Here is a 17,152-nt window from a genome sequence, read left to right as displayed (position 1 = left end):
TTCCTGCTGCTGTAGTGAGGCTCGTCTGTGAAGTTGTTCTGATTAGTGCGAAGCAGCTCCTGCCCGCAGTCGACTGTATGCCTTGGCGCCCAAATTACCTGTCACAACTTTTTATCCGCTACAAATCGTGTGCTTAATATTTGGAAAAAGCACATTTGCAATAAACAGCTTGGCATACCCAATACCTATTTACAATTGCTACTTTTAGAACAAATAATTCTCGAGGACATTACATAAACATCGTTGAGTTAAGATAATTTCAAAAGCAAACTCCTGACGACGGTGCTCATAAATGGAACTGGGGACAAGTATAGTACTGAGAACGTTACAAGTTTGCATCGATTAAAACCCCACGCACACAGTTGACAGAATTAGCGCTTCTGAGCTCGGGTAGGAAACTTGATTCGGGAGGTTGGAATAGACAGAGCAGATTAGCCAAGCTGACAACTTTCGCTTCAGCTAGCTAGAGCAGCATGATTCCGTCCCCAGGCGTGCACCCTATCCTGATTTCCGCACTGCTTCGCCTTGGCGCCACGGCGGCGGGAAGACGACTGCCGCGCGGTGCTGTTAGAGAATTGGCCGGCTATACATTTTCGATGCATATTTACTCCCATTGTAATCTTTTAAATGCTTCCGCATTGCAACCGGCGCGAGAAGGGCAGTTCTAAAAATTCGGTGCGTAATTTGCATTATAGCGAGCGAGCCCTTGAATCTATGCAGGAAAGAAATACATAAACTTAACTTCCATTCGCTTTACTTGAGAAGCCTCCGCGTCGCTCTCAGCGTCGGTAGCTTTTCAAACGACGCCTCTGCCGCTGCAAGAATATTGTGCTAGCTTTGTTGTTAAATTTGATTATTCTTTTTCAGAGATGTGACGAATCATGCCATTGTAACACTTATATGAAGACATTTGCAAATATATGCTTGTAATAAAAGGAATACGGTAGTTGGCGGCGGCGGACATTACAGAGGAGGCATCTACCAGGATAAGAGAATGGGCGGCTGATGCGCTGATTGCTCCATACGTGCCGCTTCGGCCGGCATTTGTCGAAATCGTGGCGCCATCTGTCGCCCTCAAGGTGATCTACGCATGCTTACTGGTGCTTGCGCAGGAGCCGTTGACAGTAGCGGTAATAAGTAACCGTTAAACTAAATGTCTCTGATCATGTTCTTTTCATCGGGCGCGAACAGCACCTTTTCCTGCGCGAGTTATTCGGATTTTTCACTGCTTGAAGGTAGGGGTTTTGAGAAAAGCGTACCCCCAAAAAATAGTGACGGGAGAAATATCCAAGAAAAAAAAATGTTAATATTTGTGGCACAGGAAAAAATGTTCCCAAATGATGCAAACGTACTGTAACTTCAGACTTTCGCCTGGCGTCGTGCCCTCGGCTTATTAGAAGGACTTAAGATTCACTGCATTTTACTTATTTCTGATCATAGTAATAATATTAATATTGCTTTTTTGCGTTCCATAAAGAATATGCGACAAAGGAAGTCAGCAGTAAATGTTGTCTTGACGAGCCGCAGGGCGGCACACACTGAGTGGCGTCACAGCAGCATTCTTGTAGAGAAAAAGGTAGTACTATACACGTTCCCAATCGGAAATGCACTCTCTTAATGTAAATATAGCGCACATAACATTTGATGCACAAAAACAAAGTAAATACTCAAGCCAGGAGAAATACCCAGCAGTTCTCGGCAAAAATCAACCAAAAATGCAGCACATATCCAGCAAGAACCATAGAAATACATCAAATAATACCTCTACGTCACAGTGCAGCGGTGGCAAAGAGATATAACATCCGTCTCGCGTACAAGAGGTCAGTAGATCGAATCCCAGTGCTTGCACAATCCCCACAGAATCAATAGAAATGACAAAAAAAAACGCGTGGTGTTGGAATTGCGCAAACAGGCTTGGGGTGCGACTTATCCGGTGAAAACCTCCGTTTACGCACTCCCTGTCCAGAACAGGATTTGGACACCCTGGTATAGTAATTGACCACAACCTCCTATGAATACTCCAAAATATCCGACCCTCAGTCCTCAGCAGCTGCGAAGCAAATGGCCACGGCAGCGGTCAGTCCTTCAGCGCAGCAAAGGGTACTAAGAATCTTTGGCTTCAGAGAGGCCGCCATTGAAACCTGACCCTGGCAACGTTTCACGCCTGAACCCTACCTAGTGGGGCCACCTTAGCAGTACTGGTGGAGGAATTGGAGGGCATACATTGGAATGTGAAAGGATTTAGTCAGGCTAAGAGGCGAAATGAGGCATATACTGCAATGAAGGGCGGACATGTGTTGTGCTATCGAGGTTTATCGAAGAGACGAGAATTAGGGCTAGAGCTTCTCGTCAATAAGGATAAAGCTGTTAATATATCGGAAATCTGTAACAATAATGAGGGGGTGGCTGGTATCGCAATTAGGCTTGATAAGTAGTGCAAACTGAAAGCTGTATAGATCTACGCGCCCACATGTAGTCATGATGATCAGGCACTCGAAAGCTTCTACAAAAATGTAGGTGCGGTAATGAGGAAAGTATATACGCAGTATACTTCACTAATGGGTGACTTCAATGCCATTATAGAGATATAGAGAAGAAGAAGGCTGGACGTAAGGTAGTGGGTCATTATGGCATTAGTTCTATAAATAGCAGCAGGAGTTACTAGATATTTGTTCAGAGCGCAATAACTGAGGAATCAAGAGTACCTTCTACAGCAAACGGAAGAACTGGAAGTGGACATGGTAAAGCCCTAACGGGGTGACTACAACTAATTTCATACCGTGTTCTAAACCCGGCATTATGCAGGATGTAGAGGTAATCGGAAAGGCGGGAAGCAGTGACCGCGCGGTGCTAAGGTCTCGAATTAGTCCTGATCTAAAGAGGGAATGAAACGAATTAGTAAGAAAGAAGGGCATCAACGAATTAGGGGCAAGAGGGAGGGCAGAAGAGTCCAGGATCTCGCTACAGAGCATATATTCAGCTTTAATCGTGGGTGGCGACCTTAGCGTAGATGCAATGAACAATAATTTCAGAGATATCATCACTGAATGCGCGGTAAAACTAGGCGGGAGGATAGTTAGAGAGGATGCCGGTAAACTATCTAAGGAGATCAAATGTTTGATTAAGATACGCCAAACTATGAAATCTTCTAACTCAACAGACCGGACGGAACTGGCAGACATATCGAAGCGAATTACAGGCGTAAGGTGGCCGACTAAAGAAGTATAACATGGAGAAAATTGAGCATGCTTTAAATCATGGTCGTAGCCCTAAATCAGTGAGAAGGAAATTGGGCATAGGTAAAAATCAGATGTATGATCTGAGCGACAAGGTGAGTAATGTCGTCAAGAATATAGAAAAGATAGTCAAAGTAGCCGTGAAGTTCTATGCTGATCTCTAGAGAAGCCGATTTAGTGAGGATAATAATGAGATTAATAGTACTGAAAAGCAGTCAGGCGTTCCGCGAGTGACGAAAGACGAGATAAGGAAAGTATTATAAACGGTGGAAATGGGAAGCGCAAATGGGGAGGATCAGGTAACCCAGATGTTGAAGGACTACAGTTATACAGTAGTCGGAAACCTGGCCCTCTGTATACGCGAATCCTGGGGTCATCCATGGTACCAGAATCACGGAAAAACGCTAATATTATTTTAATTCACAAAGGTGACGATAAGAACTTGAAAAATTACAGACCAATCACCTTACTCCCTGTTACATATAAAGTTTTTTAAGGCATTCGCTAACATAATCAGGACAATCTTAGACTTCAATCAAGGAAAACAGCAAGCAGGTTTTTGTAAAGGGAAATCTACTATCGATCATATTAATACCATCAACCAGTTGACAGAAAAAAGCTCCGAATATAACCAGCCCTTATACATACCATTCAGATCACGAAAAGCATTTGACTCAGTAGAAGCCTCGGTAGTCATGCAGGCACTGCGAAATCAGGGTGCAGACGAGTAGTATCTCAAAGTACTGGAAGATATCTATAGCGGCTGCACAGCAACCATAGTTCTCCATAACGAAAGTTGTTTCACGAGGAGACACGGTCTCGCTCATGGAGGAAGGAAACAACTTAGGAGAGGCCCTTGCCATTCCCAATGCATTGGAGAAAGTGTGGAAGTGACGTCACAATTTAGGGTTAGCCAAGTCAGGCCATTAGCAACGGCATTGCTGTTGCTATAAAAACTCGGGCCACTAGCAACAGCGTTGCTAAGGGCCCGAGGTACGTGAGCATCGCGGAGGAAGAAAATGGGGAGGGTAAAGTAGGAGGAGAGACGTTGCAGCGTTCGGTCGCGTCGAGGCCGCGCTACCACGCCGGCTACAAAAAAGTGACATCAGGGGATCTCCTTTCCTTCCTCCATGGTCTCGCGAGTACTATCTGCTAGTGGACAGATATCTGCTCCGCGCACGCCTCAGCTAGCGCCTGGCGCGTCACGCATGCGCAGACATACTGCATCGTACGTTCGTGCGCGTGGCGCGCCAGTCGGGAGCCCCATGGAGCGAGGCCTTTAGGCGCGGCAGACGCACAGGCGCCGGCGGCTGCCCAGCTCTGCGCCTCCGTTGCGCAGTAGCCAAGTCTGATGCTGCGCTGGTGCTGCCTGATAGCACCGCGCATACGCAGAGATATCAGTGGAATATATATATATATATATATATATATATATATATATATATATATGGCGGAGCATTTGCCATTGTTTTATATCCATGAAGAAGGAGAGCGATATTGCTGCTCAGCGCAGCAGAGAAGCGGAGATGCTTCTCGCCGGATCCCGAAGTAGTTGCCTGGCAATTGACGATTGAGAATACGAAGAACGAACCTAAGAACGCTAAACGTGTTGGGGAAGCTACGAATCACGAGTTCAACCTTAGCTAACGCTTTGCATATCCTGGCATAGCCAAGCTAAGCCACTGCCATTTTATGAATTTCGAGAAAGACGCCTGCAACAACTATGCTCTTCAAAATTACAGCAAATTCACCCCCTCACAAGGAACAATCACGAAGAAAAATTTGATAATAGGGCGGCACTAAGAACTCATCGCTAGTACCATGATGTAGCGAGGTTCAGTTATGATGGTTATGTGTGGGTCATTTTTTAGATGAAGCAATTCATGTTCTGCAGATTTAATCGAGGCCGTCTAGAATCAACCCTTTAAGAATGGAGTATGCCCCCATTACGTCTAACGTTCGAGGTCGCGAGCTCGTGCAATAAAAAGCAAGAAACATGTATTACTTGTTCATGACAAATTGAATATAGACGGCAATCTTTCTTCTGCTGCTTCGTGTCTTCTTCTGCGTCGCATACCTGCTTCTTCTTCGTAGACTTGGCAAACTAATATTGCCGGTACATATCTTCACAATTGTACATTTTCTGACATAATGCATACAGCCTTCCAGAAGAACTAGGAGGCCAAGTGTAACTGGTCGTAACCTTAACCTTTTGCTTTGTCTACTTAGGTTTAGCCGTGTTAAAACTTTGGTTATTTTTTTCATCATTTATCGTTCGTCGGTGTTCGGAGTGCGCATCGTGGAAACAAACTAAAGGTGTTGCAGATTAAGTGTAAGATTATTCTTTCCGCAATGGACAGTGCTCAGCCTGTTGCCACTGACACTGCTATTAAATTTTGGCTGACGCACGTAGAGGTTTCTCTCCCTTACTACTACTTCTGTGGGGCTAGTTTTGTAGTCTGTAAAGCCGACGGCCGGTAGAATGGAGGATGGTTTTCAGAGGTTGACATTGAGCTAACTGACCTTGTATTATCATAACAAGAGGCATGCTCGTAAAACAGCAGAGATTCCTCTACCTTATGAGGGTGTTATTCACTAAACGATGGAGAGAATGCAAACGCAAGTACGGCAGTAGCGCTTAAATGGTTCGCTATTACACGTCATTCTATCCGTATCACTGATACAGAACATGAGTGGAATAGGCGATGGTAATAAAAGGCGTTATCTCAAAGTGAGGCTTAAACTATCCTTTTGGCAAATCCCGTAGCATAAAGTTTCGGTCATGAACTTTTGAAGAAGGAAGCATTCTTCTTGCTCTTGAACCTGCAGAATCAGTCATTTACTAACATGGGAAATGTGTGGCCTGTAGCGAAAAATGTACTACAAATAGCAAAACCTATCAGATAAGATGTGTGAAAAACCGTTTTTTATTGACGTGTTCAGTGGAATAGATCCCCAGAAAGAGTGGTGTACTAATACACAAATATTTTTAAATTCTTATGATTACTAACATTATTCTCACAGCCGCTGACAACAGCCGCACCCTTCATTATTGGGCGACAATCTTTAGTTGCTTGCGAGTACTCCGTTTTGCAATGCTCCACCCTAAGCCGAACAATGTCATTCTCTGACCGTACTTTTTTTCAAATGCTCGGATGATCAGCAAAATAAGACATTTTTCTTTGATTTATCGTCTCATATACACTCACTTGTATTCGTGTTTCGTTAGCTCGCGCATAGTTTATTTTAAAGTGACAGCCATAAAGGTCCCGTTCACCTAACGACTGTGTCGGCTGCCGTCCGCCAGTGTCCCCTTAGGGAGCGAAAGTAAGTTCGCGAGTATGGCGCTACCAGGTGATGGCCCGTACCTGACATGACCCAACACAGACTGTACTTACGGTTGCCTAACTTTACGCTTAGCAGGCGCTACCAAATCGGGCCTCTCCTTTCATATGAGAAGGTGATATCGGAATGAGCCTGCCAACACCGTTGCATTCACGTCACTCTTAGGCCACGCTGGCGTGTTCATACGGCATTGTTAGAGCGGGGCTTTATATGTGGGTTGGTAGGCTACGCTATCGCATCATACCCTTTAAGGCGGAGCCTAAGTGTCCTTTGTTTTTATTTTTTTTTCAACAAAGAAATTAAGACACATGACAGATCCGTAGAATAAGGTGGCAATATTTTTAACGGCCCTCTCCGCACGTCCGCTAGAAGCAGCTGGTGGCAGTCAGCAGATGAGTCATGCGTAAAAGAGCTTTAGATTCCGGGCATATATTTCAGCTGACTGAAGAACAACGTGGAGTCAATTGCATCTGCAAAAAATTGTGTTATATTTTTTTACAGAGCTTAACGCCCCAAAGATGAGTCGGCTATTAAGGGCGCTTTAATGGAAAAATTCGGAAATGTCACCCATGTAGGGGTTTTAACGGGCACTGATATCGCAGAACACATGGGCGCCTTGCGTTTCACCTCTCTCGAAACGGCATCACCGCGGCTGGAATCAAACCCGCGTCATCGAAATGTGCAGTCCAGTGCCTTACCCGCTGATCCATAAGTGGATGGACACTTTTCCTGAATTCGGCTTTGCAGTGTTCTCGACTCGTTTGGATTCCCTAATCACTCACTGGCAAGTGCTGTGCGATGTCAGTGCACGTTAAAGATCCCCAGGTGGTCGAAATTACTCCGTAGCCCTCCACTACGGCTTCCCTTTCTCTCTTTCCACTCTCACTCCCACCTTTATCCCTTCCCCTACGGCGCGGTTCAGGTGTCCACATAGTAAGTGTGACAGATACTGCGCCTTTCCCTTCCTGTGAACCAATTATTATTATTATTAAATAGAGAAACGATTCGGAGCACTGGCCTTGGTTTAGAGACCAGTGTTCGTCTATATTTGAGTAACTGGTTTCACGCGAAGACTATTGTTTAATAAAATGTCTTGCATGAACATGCCGGGTGCATCAATGGCTTGGTATGAGAGGGTTGGTACGGTGCGCTATTAAGCTGAAAAGTTATGTACGAACAGCTGAGCATCAGGATAGTGTAAGCTCAGAACGAATGGCGCATTCGAAATCGGGCCATGAACACCCCATGCAGCTTCGAGCACAATATAAGAACTCTATTTGAAGGCGATCGTGTCGATAAGGCTTCTCATACTCAGTGTCCTTTAGAGCCCCACTGAAGACAAAATTAAGGAAATTTTAAACACGGCTAAACGCATGTACGCAAAGAGAAAGCGCTCTACTCCTCCTTGGATGTTTGCGAACCTAAAGGACACCACAGGCAGGCCTAGATGAGAAGGTGTAGAGGACATTTTGAAGGAGAGGTTATATGTAGTTTAAACCCTTCAGCGACATAGCTGAGAACTGGAACTCAAGACGGTAACAGTGGAGACTTATAGCCATCGCTATCGCTGCATAACCGGACTTTTTATTATTGTCCACTGCCCTTACAATTCTAAACGACATAAATGTTTCGAGTGCACTTTGAAGAGGAGGACCCAGGAGGCAAGCCAGATCGGCAGCAGTGGCGAAAGAGGGTAGGCAGGTAGCTAGAATTTTTTGGAATTGTGTTGGGCAATGTATATTGTAAGATAATTACCGGTGCAAATTAAATTTCCACGGTGTGCGATATAGAACGAGCGAGCGCCGCCTGCCCCGCGTGCCAACGTTCCACACGTGCGAAGAAGCGGGTGGAGCGGAAGCTACGTGTCCCCAGGCGCTTTCAAGGCCATATGATACACATGTAGGCCAAGCTACGGAAGGGCGAAATAAAGCTTTCACTTCAAAAACAAACCGCGTTTGTGGACAACGCGCATGAGCATCTTTACTCGAAACTACCGCGAGGTCTTGGGTGCTCCAGCCGACGGAGCCCACAAGACCCTCAGGGCGGAACGATACAACGCGAACTCGTAAGGATGCTCGAGCAGCCAGAAATGTGCCAATCTGCTTGTTGCAAATCATAGACAGAGACACCGAAAAACGGCGCGCACTTTTGGGGTACATTATACAGGCCAGGAGATATGTACCATAGGTAGCAAAAGTTCGCGGGGTGCGTGTTCCCAGAAAAATATTTATTGTAACTTTGCCTTTCTACCCCTCCGCGTGGTATTTTTGGTTAGTACAAACACGCCTCCTTATACCTCGAGGTATATCACGCGACTCGATTTCTTTATTGCGCCGAAGTAATCACCTCCTCGCACTGACGTCCCGTAGTTTTTTTTTATTTCGCAAGTATGTCAGGAAGACACGGCTTGCTATAGTCAGGCGGCGCAAGGACGCTTAACCGGTGTGAGGTTGTTTAAGCGCGAGGAAACTAGCTTACCACAGCTTACGCTATGACGTCAAAGCAGGATTTGGCCGCTATGTGTTGAGGTCTACATGGAAGCATGACTGGTTAGAACGCAGGACCTGGAAAAACTCGTCAATCTACCTCGCTTGCAACATAAGTGGTCTAGGAGTTTTAGAAATCCTTTATTGCATTCCACTTTACAATCAAAGTAATATGAAATTGAAACATCCATCTTTTCCTTTTTTATTCTTTTTCAGGTTTCAGTTGCAGCGTGGACCTCTAGGACCACGGGTGCCTCGGAGGTCGCATCGATGTCTACAATATCATTTATATGCTTTTGAATATGAACGACCTTATTAGCGGGCATCATGTGGGTGAGCCTGCTCTAACACTCAAAATTTTTATCTACAGTGGAGAATGTGTTGATCCCACTTGTCAATATATTGTCCACATTGCTTAAATATTTTACTCGGGCATTACGTTCCGGTTCGAGCCGGTTTAACCCGGCCGAAACCAGTTAAAACGGATTTAGGGAAAAAAGAAGCTTTGGGTGTATTTTTTATTCCACTTTCGTAATACTGAGTTTTATTTCCTGTTCTACTATACAATAAAAGCTGGAAATTCATATAGTAGTCCGTCTATTGCTTTGTCGTCAGCTGTGATGGGCTCCACCTTGTTACACAGACATCAGCAAGATTTTGCAGTGAGTAACCGATGATCAGAGGTGGATTGGGGAAAATAGCGTGCCTGACAATAGACTATGGCCTGACTCACTGCCGAAAGGTCTGAGGTTCGCATCCGCCACTTGACCACCCATATCACATTACTACGGCTAAAATTCTATGCGGGCACTAGACCACTAAAGTACGGTGAGGCGAAACCCTTTATTTGTGATGCTGCGTAGGTCTGCCCTATTGCACCTCTTTCTTCTTTCAGTCCCCCTTTTCCTCCCTTTTATTACGGCTCTGTCAAGGTATCCACGGATGATTGTGACAGAAATTGCTCTTTTTCTTTCCTCTAAACAAATTGGAAATGTCGCTTATGCCTGCTGTACTGCGTCTGCTTCTGTATATGTGCATGTATATGTGCATGTATATGTGCATGTGAGATGTCTGTGTGTTGCTGTTGACTTGAATTAGTACTGTAATGAATTTAGTGCAAAATATACATAAATTCAAAGTATAAAGAAACAATGCGGTAATGGTGGTTGCCGAATCCATGACCTCCTAAATCGCATCCGGTGTTCTTACCGGCGTGATTATTGGTAAGGAAACCGGACGCGATGTTCAGAGTTTGCGGGCTCGGTTCCCACCATCGGCCCGTTGTTGTCCTTTACCTTTGAATTTATATTTCTCCCTAATTTGATTACACTGATAATTCAGGTTAGTACCAAAAAACTATAAAAAATCACCAACGCTTTTCTTGGTCTGGGCGACTGTTGTCTTCTATCTTCGCGCGCGCGCGCGTGTATGTGCGTGCGTGCGCGTATACAGGGTGTCTTTTAAACCCTTACCAGTTTTGCAAAGAAAGGCAGTGGTAGTATACAGAGTGCCAGTTTCAGGGGTTATATATTCGGCTAGACAGACACAAAATAAGGAGATAGCGGTCAGAGATTTTTTTATTATTTACCCAAATTTTGTTGTCTTTTTAACTCTTCATTGTACGCTGCATATTCGATACAATTTTGAAGACTAATAATTAAAAACTAATAGAAGTATCAGCATGTCGCTAAGTGCAACAAATATTGAGATATTCGCGTTTGTATTTTGAGCCTTTTCGGATCCGAGTCGAGAATTGAACGCTCGCAGTGCGTCGTAAATCCCACCCATGGCATAGACTGCCGTCGTCATTTTTCGTCATTAGCATTCAACATGGAAGACGTTTCCCTCCGTTAGTGGCTTCGAAAAAGCAGCGCTGTGATGAGGCCCAAAATTTGCCTTTCCGCTCTGGCTTGGCGGGTAAGTAAGTTTGCTTGTGCTTTATTATTTGTCATCCAAACAAATTTAAAAAGACGTGAACTGATGACTGCTGCCCCGTCGTAGTCCCGCTAGTCGGTGCCGCTCTTACCGCCACTGCACGCGAAAATATTGTGTGGAAAATGAAAAGCAAAACGACTCATTTAAAACGCGAGTATTCTGTCGAGTGTCATCAACCGTGGCATTTCTCTTATATCTTACATACAGGATCGACGCAATGGATTTCGCTGAAGGGCAGAACTAGATCGAACCCAAACTTGGCCATGTTCTTTCCAGCAGACAATAACTGACGGGACATTGACAACCCATATCATGAACTCTGTATTAAACTCATACACTCGTACAGACCTGTCAGACTTGGTCTTAGCGAGCCGAGGGTCCAGTGAACGGCTTCTCGAGTCATTCGGAGAAAGGAGAGTTTGTGTAGGTTTCGGATGACATTTTATGCTGTTGGGCTTTCAGTAAGCGATGGAAACAATCTTTTTTGGTGTTATAAACATTAAGTGCTTTTGGCTTAGTAAACGGAATTTTCGGCACTAAGGTCTAACGGTCCAGAAGCAGGAATCTGGCGCCGAGCGTCGACCAACATACGCAAAAAAAAAAAGAAAATTCAGTGCTTCAGTGCTGGTATCAAAATTTTCGCATGAGCCTCTGTGGCTCAGAGGTTTAAGCACTCACCTGTTGATTCCAACGAAATCGGTATCGCTTAGATTTCAGTCAAGCCGACTGGTTTTCTATTGAGGCAACAAGCAAGGCAACCGTCCAATGCGCGATGTCAGTGTACATTAAGTATGGCAGTGATTTTTGAATCCCTCCACTACTGCTTCCCTCGTACCCTTAATCGTTTTGGAGAGTAAAACCGAATGCTGTATGCCTAAGCTTTTCCCGCACGTTTGCCGCAACGCCAGTTCTGAGTTGTGCTTCCTACATTTCATTCTTCAATACGCTATTACTATTTTAAACCTGCTTTTTATGATAAACGCGAAAGGTCGAGGGAACCTTTACAAACCAAATTTGAAGAGTTATGGGGAAAAGGCCATTTAAACTCGACACAGCGTATATGAGCACGCGAAAAACAATTACGGCCAATTTGCATAGGTAATCGAATGCGAAGTACGTGCGTAGCTCGGATTATCCGTGATATACCTCTCCATCGCTTGCAGTCGCGCAGACCGTTGTCCTGAGGTTTCTACCGCACGTTTGTTCCACTTCGCTTCAGCATCTGTTTCACGACGACGCTCGCTGTCTTGAGCAGTTTCCTGAACACGCTCGGCACGTTTCCTCATTCTTTGTGCTTCTAGATTCTTGTACCGTTTAGCTGCAATATTACACTAAGTATACTCACAATCCCACTGTCTTAGTAATCGTTGCACTTCAGCACGTGGAGCACGCCAAACCGCCGCCACAGTGCCAGACGGGCCGACTTTATCCATTGCGACGCGATGCAAACGTGCGGCGCAGCCGCTCCCTCGGCTTTCTTTACACCATCTTCAGAAATGAACAAACACAGGCACAATGTGCCCCTTTAAAATGCACTGGTCACCAACCGAATGGTCCGGGGGGGATTATAGGCTGAGAGAAAGAGAGAAGAGAGAGGGAAACGCACTTGAAGGCAAGCGCCAGTGAACGCGCGGAGGTGAGCACAAGCTGCTTCACGACGCGGCGAGCGGCTCGGCGTCGAGATCTAGGGAGCACCGCACTTCAACGTCTGCTGTCCGTGATGGCTGAGGAGTGAATGATGCGAAGGGAGAGATGCCGAAGTTGAGGACGCGCCAGCGCCAGACGACTGCTCATTCCGGAACACCGTGCTCCGGAGTAACACACGCTTGTGTAACGCTGCCCAGTAACGGCCGCCAAGCCCGCAACAGACACGCCTATGTCTCACTGTCTTATTCTCTCACTGGGTGCATCTATGCGGCTGCGCGGCCCCTTCAGAGTTACGTCGCGTGATGCGGGCGTCGCCACTTTCCCTTCCCCCTTGTCAAGCTCACGGAAAGACAAATGGACTGAGAGAGAGAGAGAAAGCGCAGGCGGCTTCTGCTGCTGCTGCTGTGCGGCCGCTCCGCATACTCAATGCTGAGCTGCGCGACTTCAAGTTCACGAAAAGAGAGAGAGCGAGCGGCTTCGGACAGAGATCGGCGAAATCCATGATTGCGGCTAGTAGTGTTAGGCACTAAAAATGTAGGAACCTTCAGCTCTGCATGTATGAGCTTAACTAGTCCACTGTTCGCGCCCGGGGCTCCTTTTGCTTATTACTTCGTGCACACCCACACTGCTAATCGCTTAACCTCTAATGCTTTAATTCGTTCCTAGAATTTATCGACCATATTTATTGCTATTAAGTTGTAAGCTGCCCAAGTATGTGAAAAAAGGAGTAAAGATTGTTGCGATCACCCGCTTTAAGCATGCTGCATGAACGCGCCTGCATGATGTAAAGGCAGCGTATCTTATTCATTGCCAACGGGTACCGGAAGCCTCGATCAGCATCTCACCCACATATCTCGAAAGAGACGACCGAGTTGGCAGCTTCCGAACTGCTTACATTAGCAGTCAGCCGGGTGACCTGCGAAGTTGCCTGCCAGAGACATATGTCTAGTGTGCTGAATTTGTAACTAACAACGCCGACAATCATTTCATACTCAGCAGGATGGGAACGCGAAAGCTATCGCGTTAAAGCTGTGTACCATTGTGACGCCCATTTTACAATATATCCTAGGCAATCAACGAGTAAAACGCGCACAGTCACCTCATGCACATGTGTTTTCGATGAACGATACTGCTTTACAGCGACAAATCTTGAAGCTGTTATTGCTTCAAAACGACTACAAATGAACAAACAGAACACATATATAAATACATGTCTAAATATGCACACATAGACGCGCCCTCTAAGACCGCCAGTGCGAACTGCACGGTCCACCGACCTGCATTATTTTACGCAAGGTTGACATCTAAACAAGTCCAAACGCTACTCTTCTCGGGAATGTTCTCCAGCGTATCAGGTGAGTCAATGCTGAAGCACATTAGAATTACGCGCGTGTCTGGGTACGACCGCTTCTGATAAGGACGAACGCTCCAATGTAGCGCTATTTGTAAGCCCGAACATCCTCCAGGAAAGGAGCGAAGCAGCTGTGCTGAAGGAAAATGTAGGTTGGCCAGAGTTTGCGCGCGCCTTGCGCATGGTTCGAGCGCGCTAATCTGCTCTTGGAAGGCGCCTGAAAGGCAGCAGAATATGCCGAACACCACTCCTCGCGAGATGTCTGCTTCCGGCGCATGGGCCAGATCGCTGATCTCAGCTAATTCCACGGTGCCTTCCACGAGGGGTTCCTATACGTAAAGCGGTGGAAGAATTATAGCACACAGTAATAAGCAACTCCTTAGGTAATCATCCAAATGCCAGCCCCTCTAAACAATAGCCACCTTGCAGCCGAGATTAATTATTTTGTTAATTCTACGTCAGACATTTTCATACATGATAGAGTTAGAAATGGGGTCTCAAATATGATTTCAGGCTTGAAACGCCTACCTGTACCGCTCCTACTCACCTAGCTTGTCACAAATCTGACGTCTATTCTGAAACATTCCGGGTTCAGTGAGGCCATTCGGCACGGCCATTCATTTCAACCGCAAATCACGATGTGCTAATTTAAATAGCATTCGGGCCCTTGACGAGTTCTAAAACGCGAAGAATGTAATCTTACTCCAGCTCCTGTAGTCTACATCTCCACCGTGCTAACAAAGGCAGCACTGCTGTGTTGCTGGCGTTCGTTCTGAAAATGTATTTAACTTCATACCACTCTCCAAAAGGAACGCGAAGATTTTGTATATCTAATCGTGCGCCCGTTTAATGCCGTGGATTCCAGCTAAAGCTAAAAATAGAGGGGGGGGGGGGCACTTTCGGTCTAACTTGATGTTTATGACGCAAGAGAGTTCATTAATAAAATAGGATTTTCTACTTCAAACTTCGCACTATATTTTTACGTCTTTATATTATGTTGAACTAACATTCACATTGCAGTGATAGTTTGTTAAACGTGTATTCTGGCAGCTCAGAAAAAACTCCACCTGTCTTAATATAAGACAAAATAATCTGAAGTTCCGAAAATCCAAGCGCTAACTCGATGAACCATTTACTTAGTTATAATGTTATCATCTAGCACAATACATTAAGCAGCGACAATGTTGTTATTTTTCACAATTCAAAACGCAATATAAATGACTGCTGCCAGAATCATTTCTGCCTGTCGAAATAAATTCTTTTGCGGGACAGATAAAATTTTATTTTCATTCTCCCGTCAAACATTGTATTTCCCCCGTCGTTGTAGCAAAACCGGTGCCCCGACAATAAAAAATAGTCTCCCCAACAGTGACAGCATCGACACCACTTTTAAATTTCCTGTTGCCAAGCGCACGCCACTAAGCATGGGAGAGCAGCAAGGATGCAGACGCAGCTCAAAGCGTTCCTTTCGTTACCCAGGTCAGTCACTGTAATTCCCTTTACTCTAAACATACGAGCGATAGGTGTTTGCTGCTCGTTCTATGCCCACATGTTTTGCCATTATTGGTTGCTGATTGTCTGGGTGTAGTAATGTAACTTTGAATGTCAAGAGACGCTGAACTTAACCCCGGCCCTCCTATGCTTAATGGTGACAACACCAGCAGCGAAATATTAGCGGCCATAAAATCCTTCGCAAGCGGATAGGAATCACGTCACGATAAGTAATGACGGTACTTAATGAGGTGAAACCTAGGCACAAAATTATCGAACTACGTTTTCCCGATATCACCGAGAGGCAAGCAGCAGTTGACATAAAAGTCGACTTGGTGGAATACCTTCCTGATACTGCGGAGCTTAACCACGTGGTCACGAAAGCTGTTCAAGGTCAGACTGATACGGTCCAGTCTCGTCTCGATGAGTACGAGGGTAGATCACGCCGAGATAATTTCATTTTTTATGGATTTGAGGATCAACAAGATAAGGTTTTTGCCCAAACCGAACAAAAAGTAGGTTCAATTTTTGCAGCGTTTTTAGCAGGTACCCTTTCTTTCCGACTGAGTCATAAGGCAATTTCACGCGAACATAGATTAGGGCCTTTCGTAGCAGCCAAATCCCGCCCGATAACTGTTAAATTTTTTTTACCCAAGACAATGGTTGACATCCTGCCGCAGAAGTAGAAGTAGAAGGTGACTAGACAATCCCAGAAAAAAACTTAAGAAATTTGGAAAATGCAGTGGTTTTTCATGTAACTTGCGTTACAATAAACTATACGTGTACAAAAAATGCTAGGTTTATTGTTCACAAAGTGGTCATGTGTGTAAAATTGAGTCCACTTTGCCAGCACCCACAAGTTTCCATGCCGCAGCAACCTCTTCTAACTCACCTCTTCTTGGCTATTTGGGATCTGCGCCCGCAAACGCTAAGTGTACTCGTTACCTCACATTCCTATTCACGAATAAAAGAAGCCTTTTAAACAAATAGGAGACCTTATCAGCGCTAATGGACACTTGCGCGGCCGACGTGAGTATTGTAACTGAAAATTGGTTGTCGGGACTGTTTGACTGTCAGTGGCATTATTTTGTTTATAGAAAAACTTTCCCGAGTGCTCGAGTGGCGGGATTTTGATCGCATTTGCGAATGATCTATTTTTTTATGACGTCTTCGCATATCATCGGAGCTTGAATTCCTTTCCACGGGCATGAAGATAGACCGTAAACAGACTGCTCTCCTGCGTGTATGTCACCGACAGCCGCAATCTGCAAGCAGTTTTTGTGATGATCTTTGTACAGTAGTAAAAAACGTTATGAAGTTTCCAAAAGCGGAAATTTTTCTTTTAGGCGACTTGAATTTCCCAGCGGTGTCATGGATGGAAGCCTACCTTGATGTATTTCTCCTTCAGAATCACTAGCCTCTATTGCCTTGTGCATAAAGTTCAACTTTTCCCACCTAGTAAAATAGGCAACTCGTGTTACAGCTCAACTGACAGCATATTACATCTTGTTTCAACAACCAGGCATGATTCGGTTTCATCTTTCACACCTCTACGAGGAACGTCGCTATAACCTCAAGTTGGGCCAGTTGGTAACGGCTTACTAGAAACCTTTTCTAGCGGTAAATAAAAAAACGCGCCTAGGTCTATTTTTATTTACCGC

At 45.2% G+C, this 17,152-nt stretch overlaps 1 protein-coding gene across 1 annotated transcript in view; it reads left to right on the top strand.

Moving 5' to 3' along the window:
* The window catches only part of LOC146184548 (uncharacterized), a 79,039-nt gene extending 69,429 nt beyond the window's left edge, over window positions 1-9,610 (top strand). Inside the window, exon 4 of the mRNA XM_084608809.1 lies at window positions 9,284-9,610. Within this exon, the coding sequence (XP_084464935.1) occupies window positions 9,284-9,386 (103 nt within the window). The 3' untranslated portion in view covers window positions 9,387-9,610. The remainder of the gene's footprint in view (window positions 1-9,283) is intronic.
* The last annotated feature ends 7,542 nt before the right edge of the window (window positions 9,611-17,152 follow it).

Source organism: Amblyomma maculatum, chromosome 7 (assembly GCF_055883805.1).
Source record: "Amblyomma maculatum isolate TAMU_Amacu chromosome 7, ASM5588380v1, whole genome shotgun sequence".
NCBI lineage: Eukaryota > Metazoa > Arthropoda > Arachnida > Ixodida > Ixodidae > Amblyomma > Amblyomma maculatum.
This window is presented reverse-complemented; position numbering and strand designations above follow the sequence as displayed.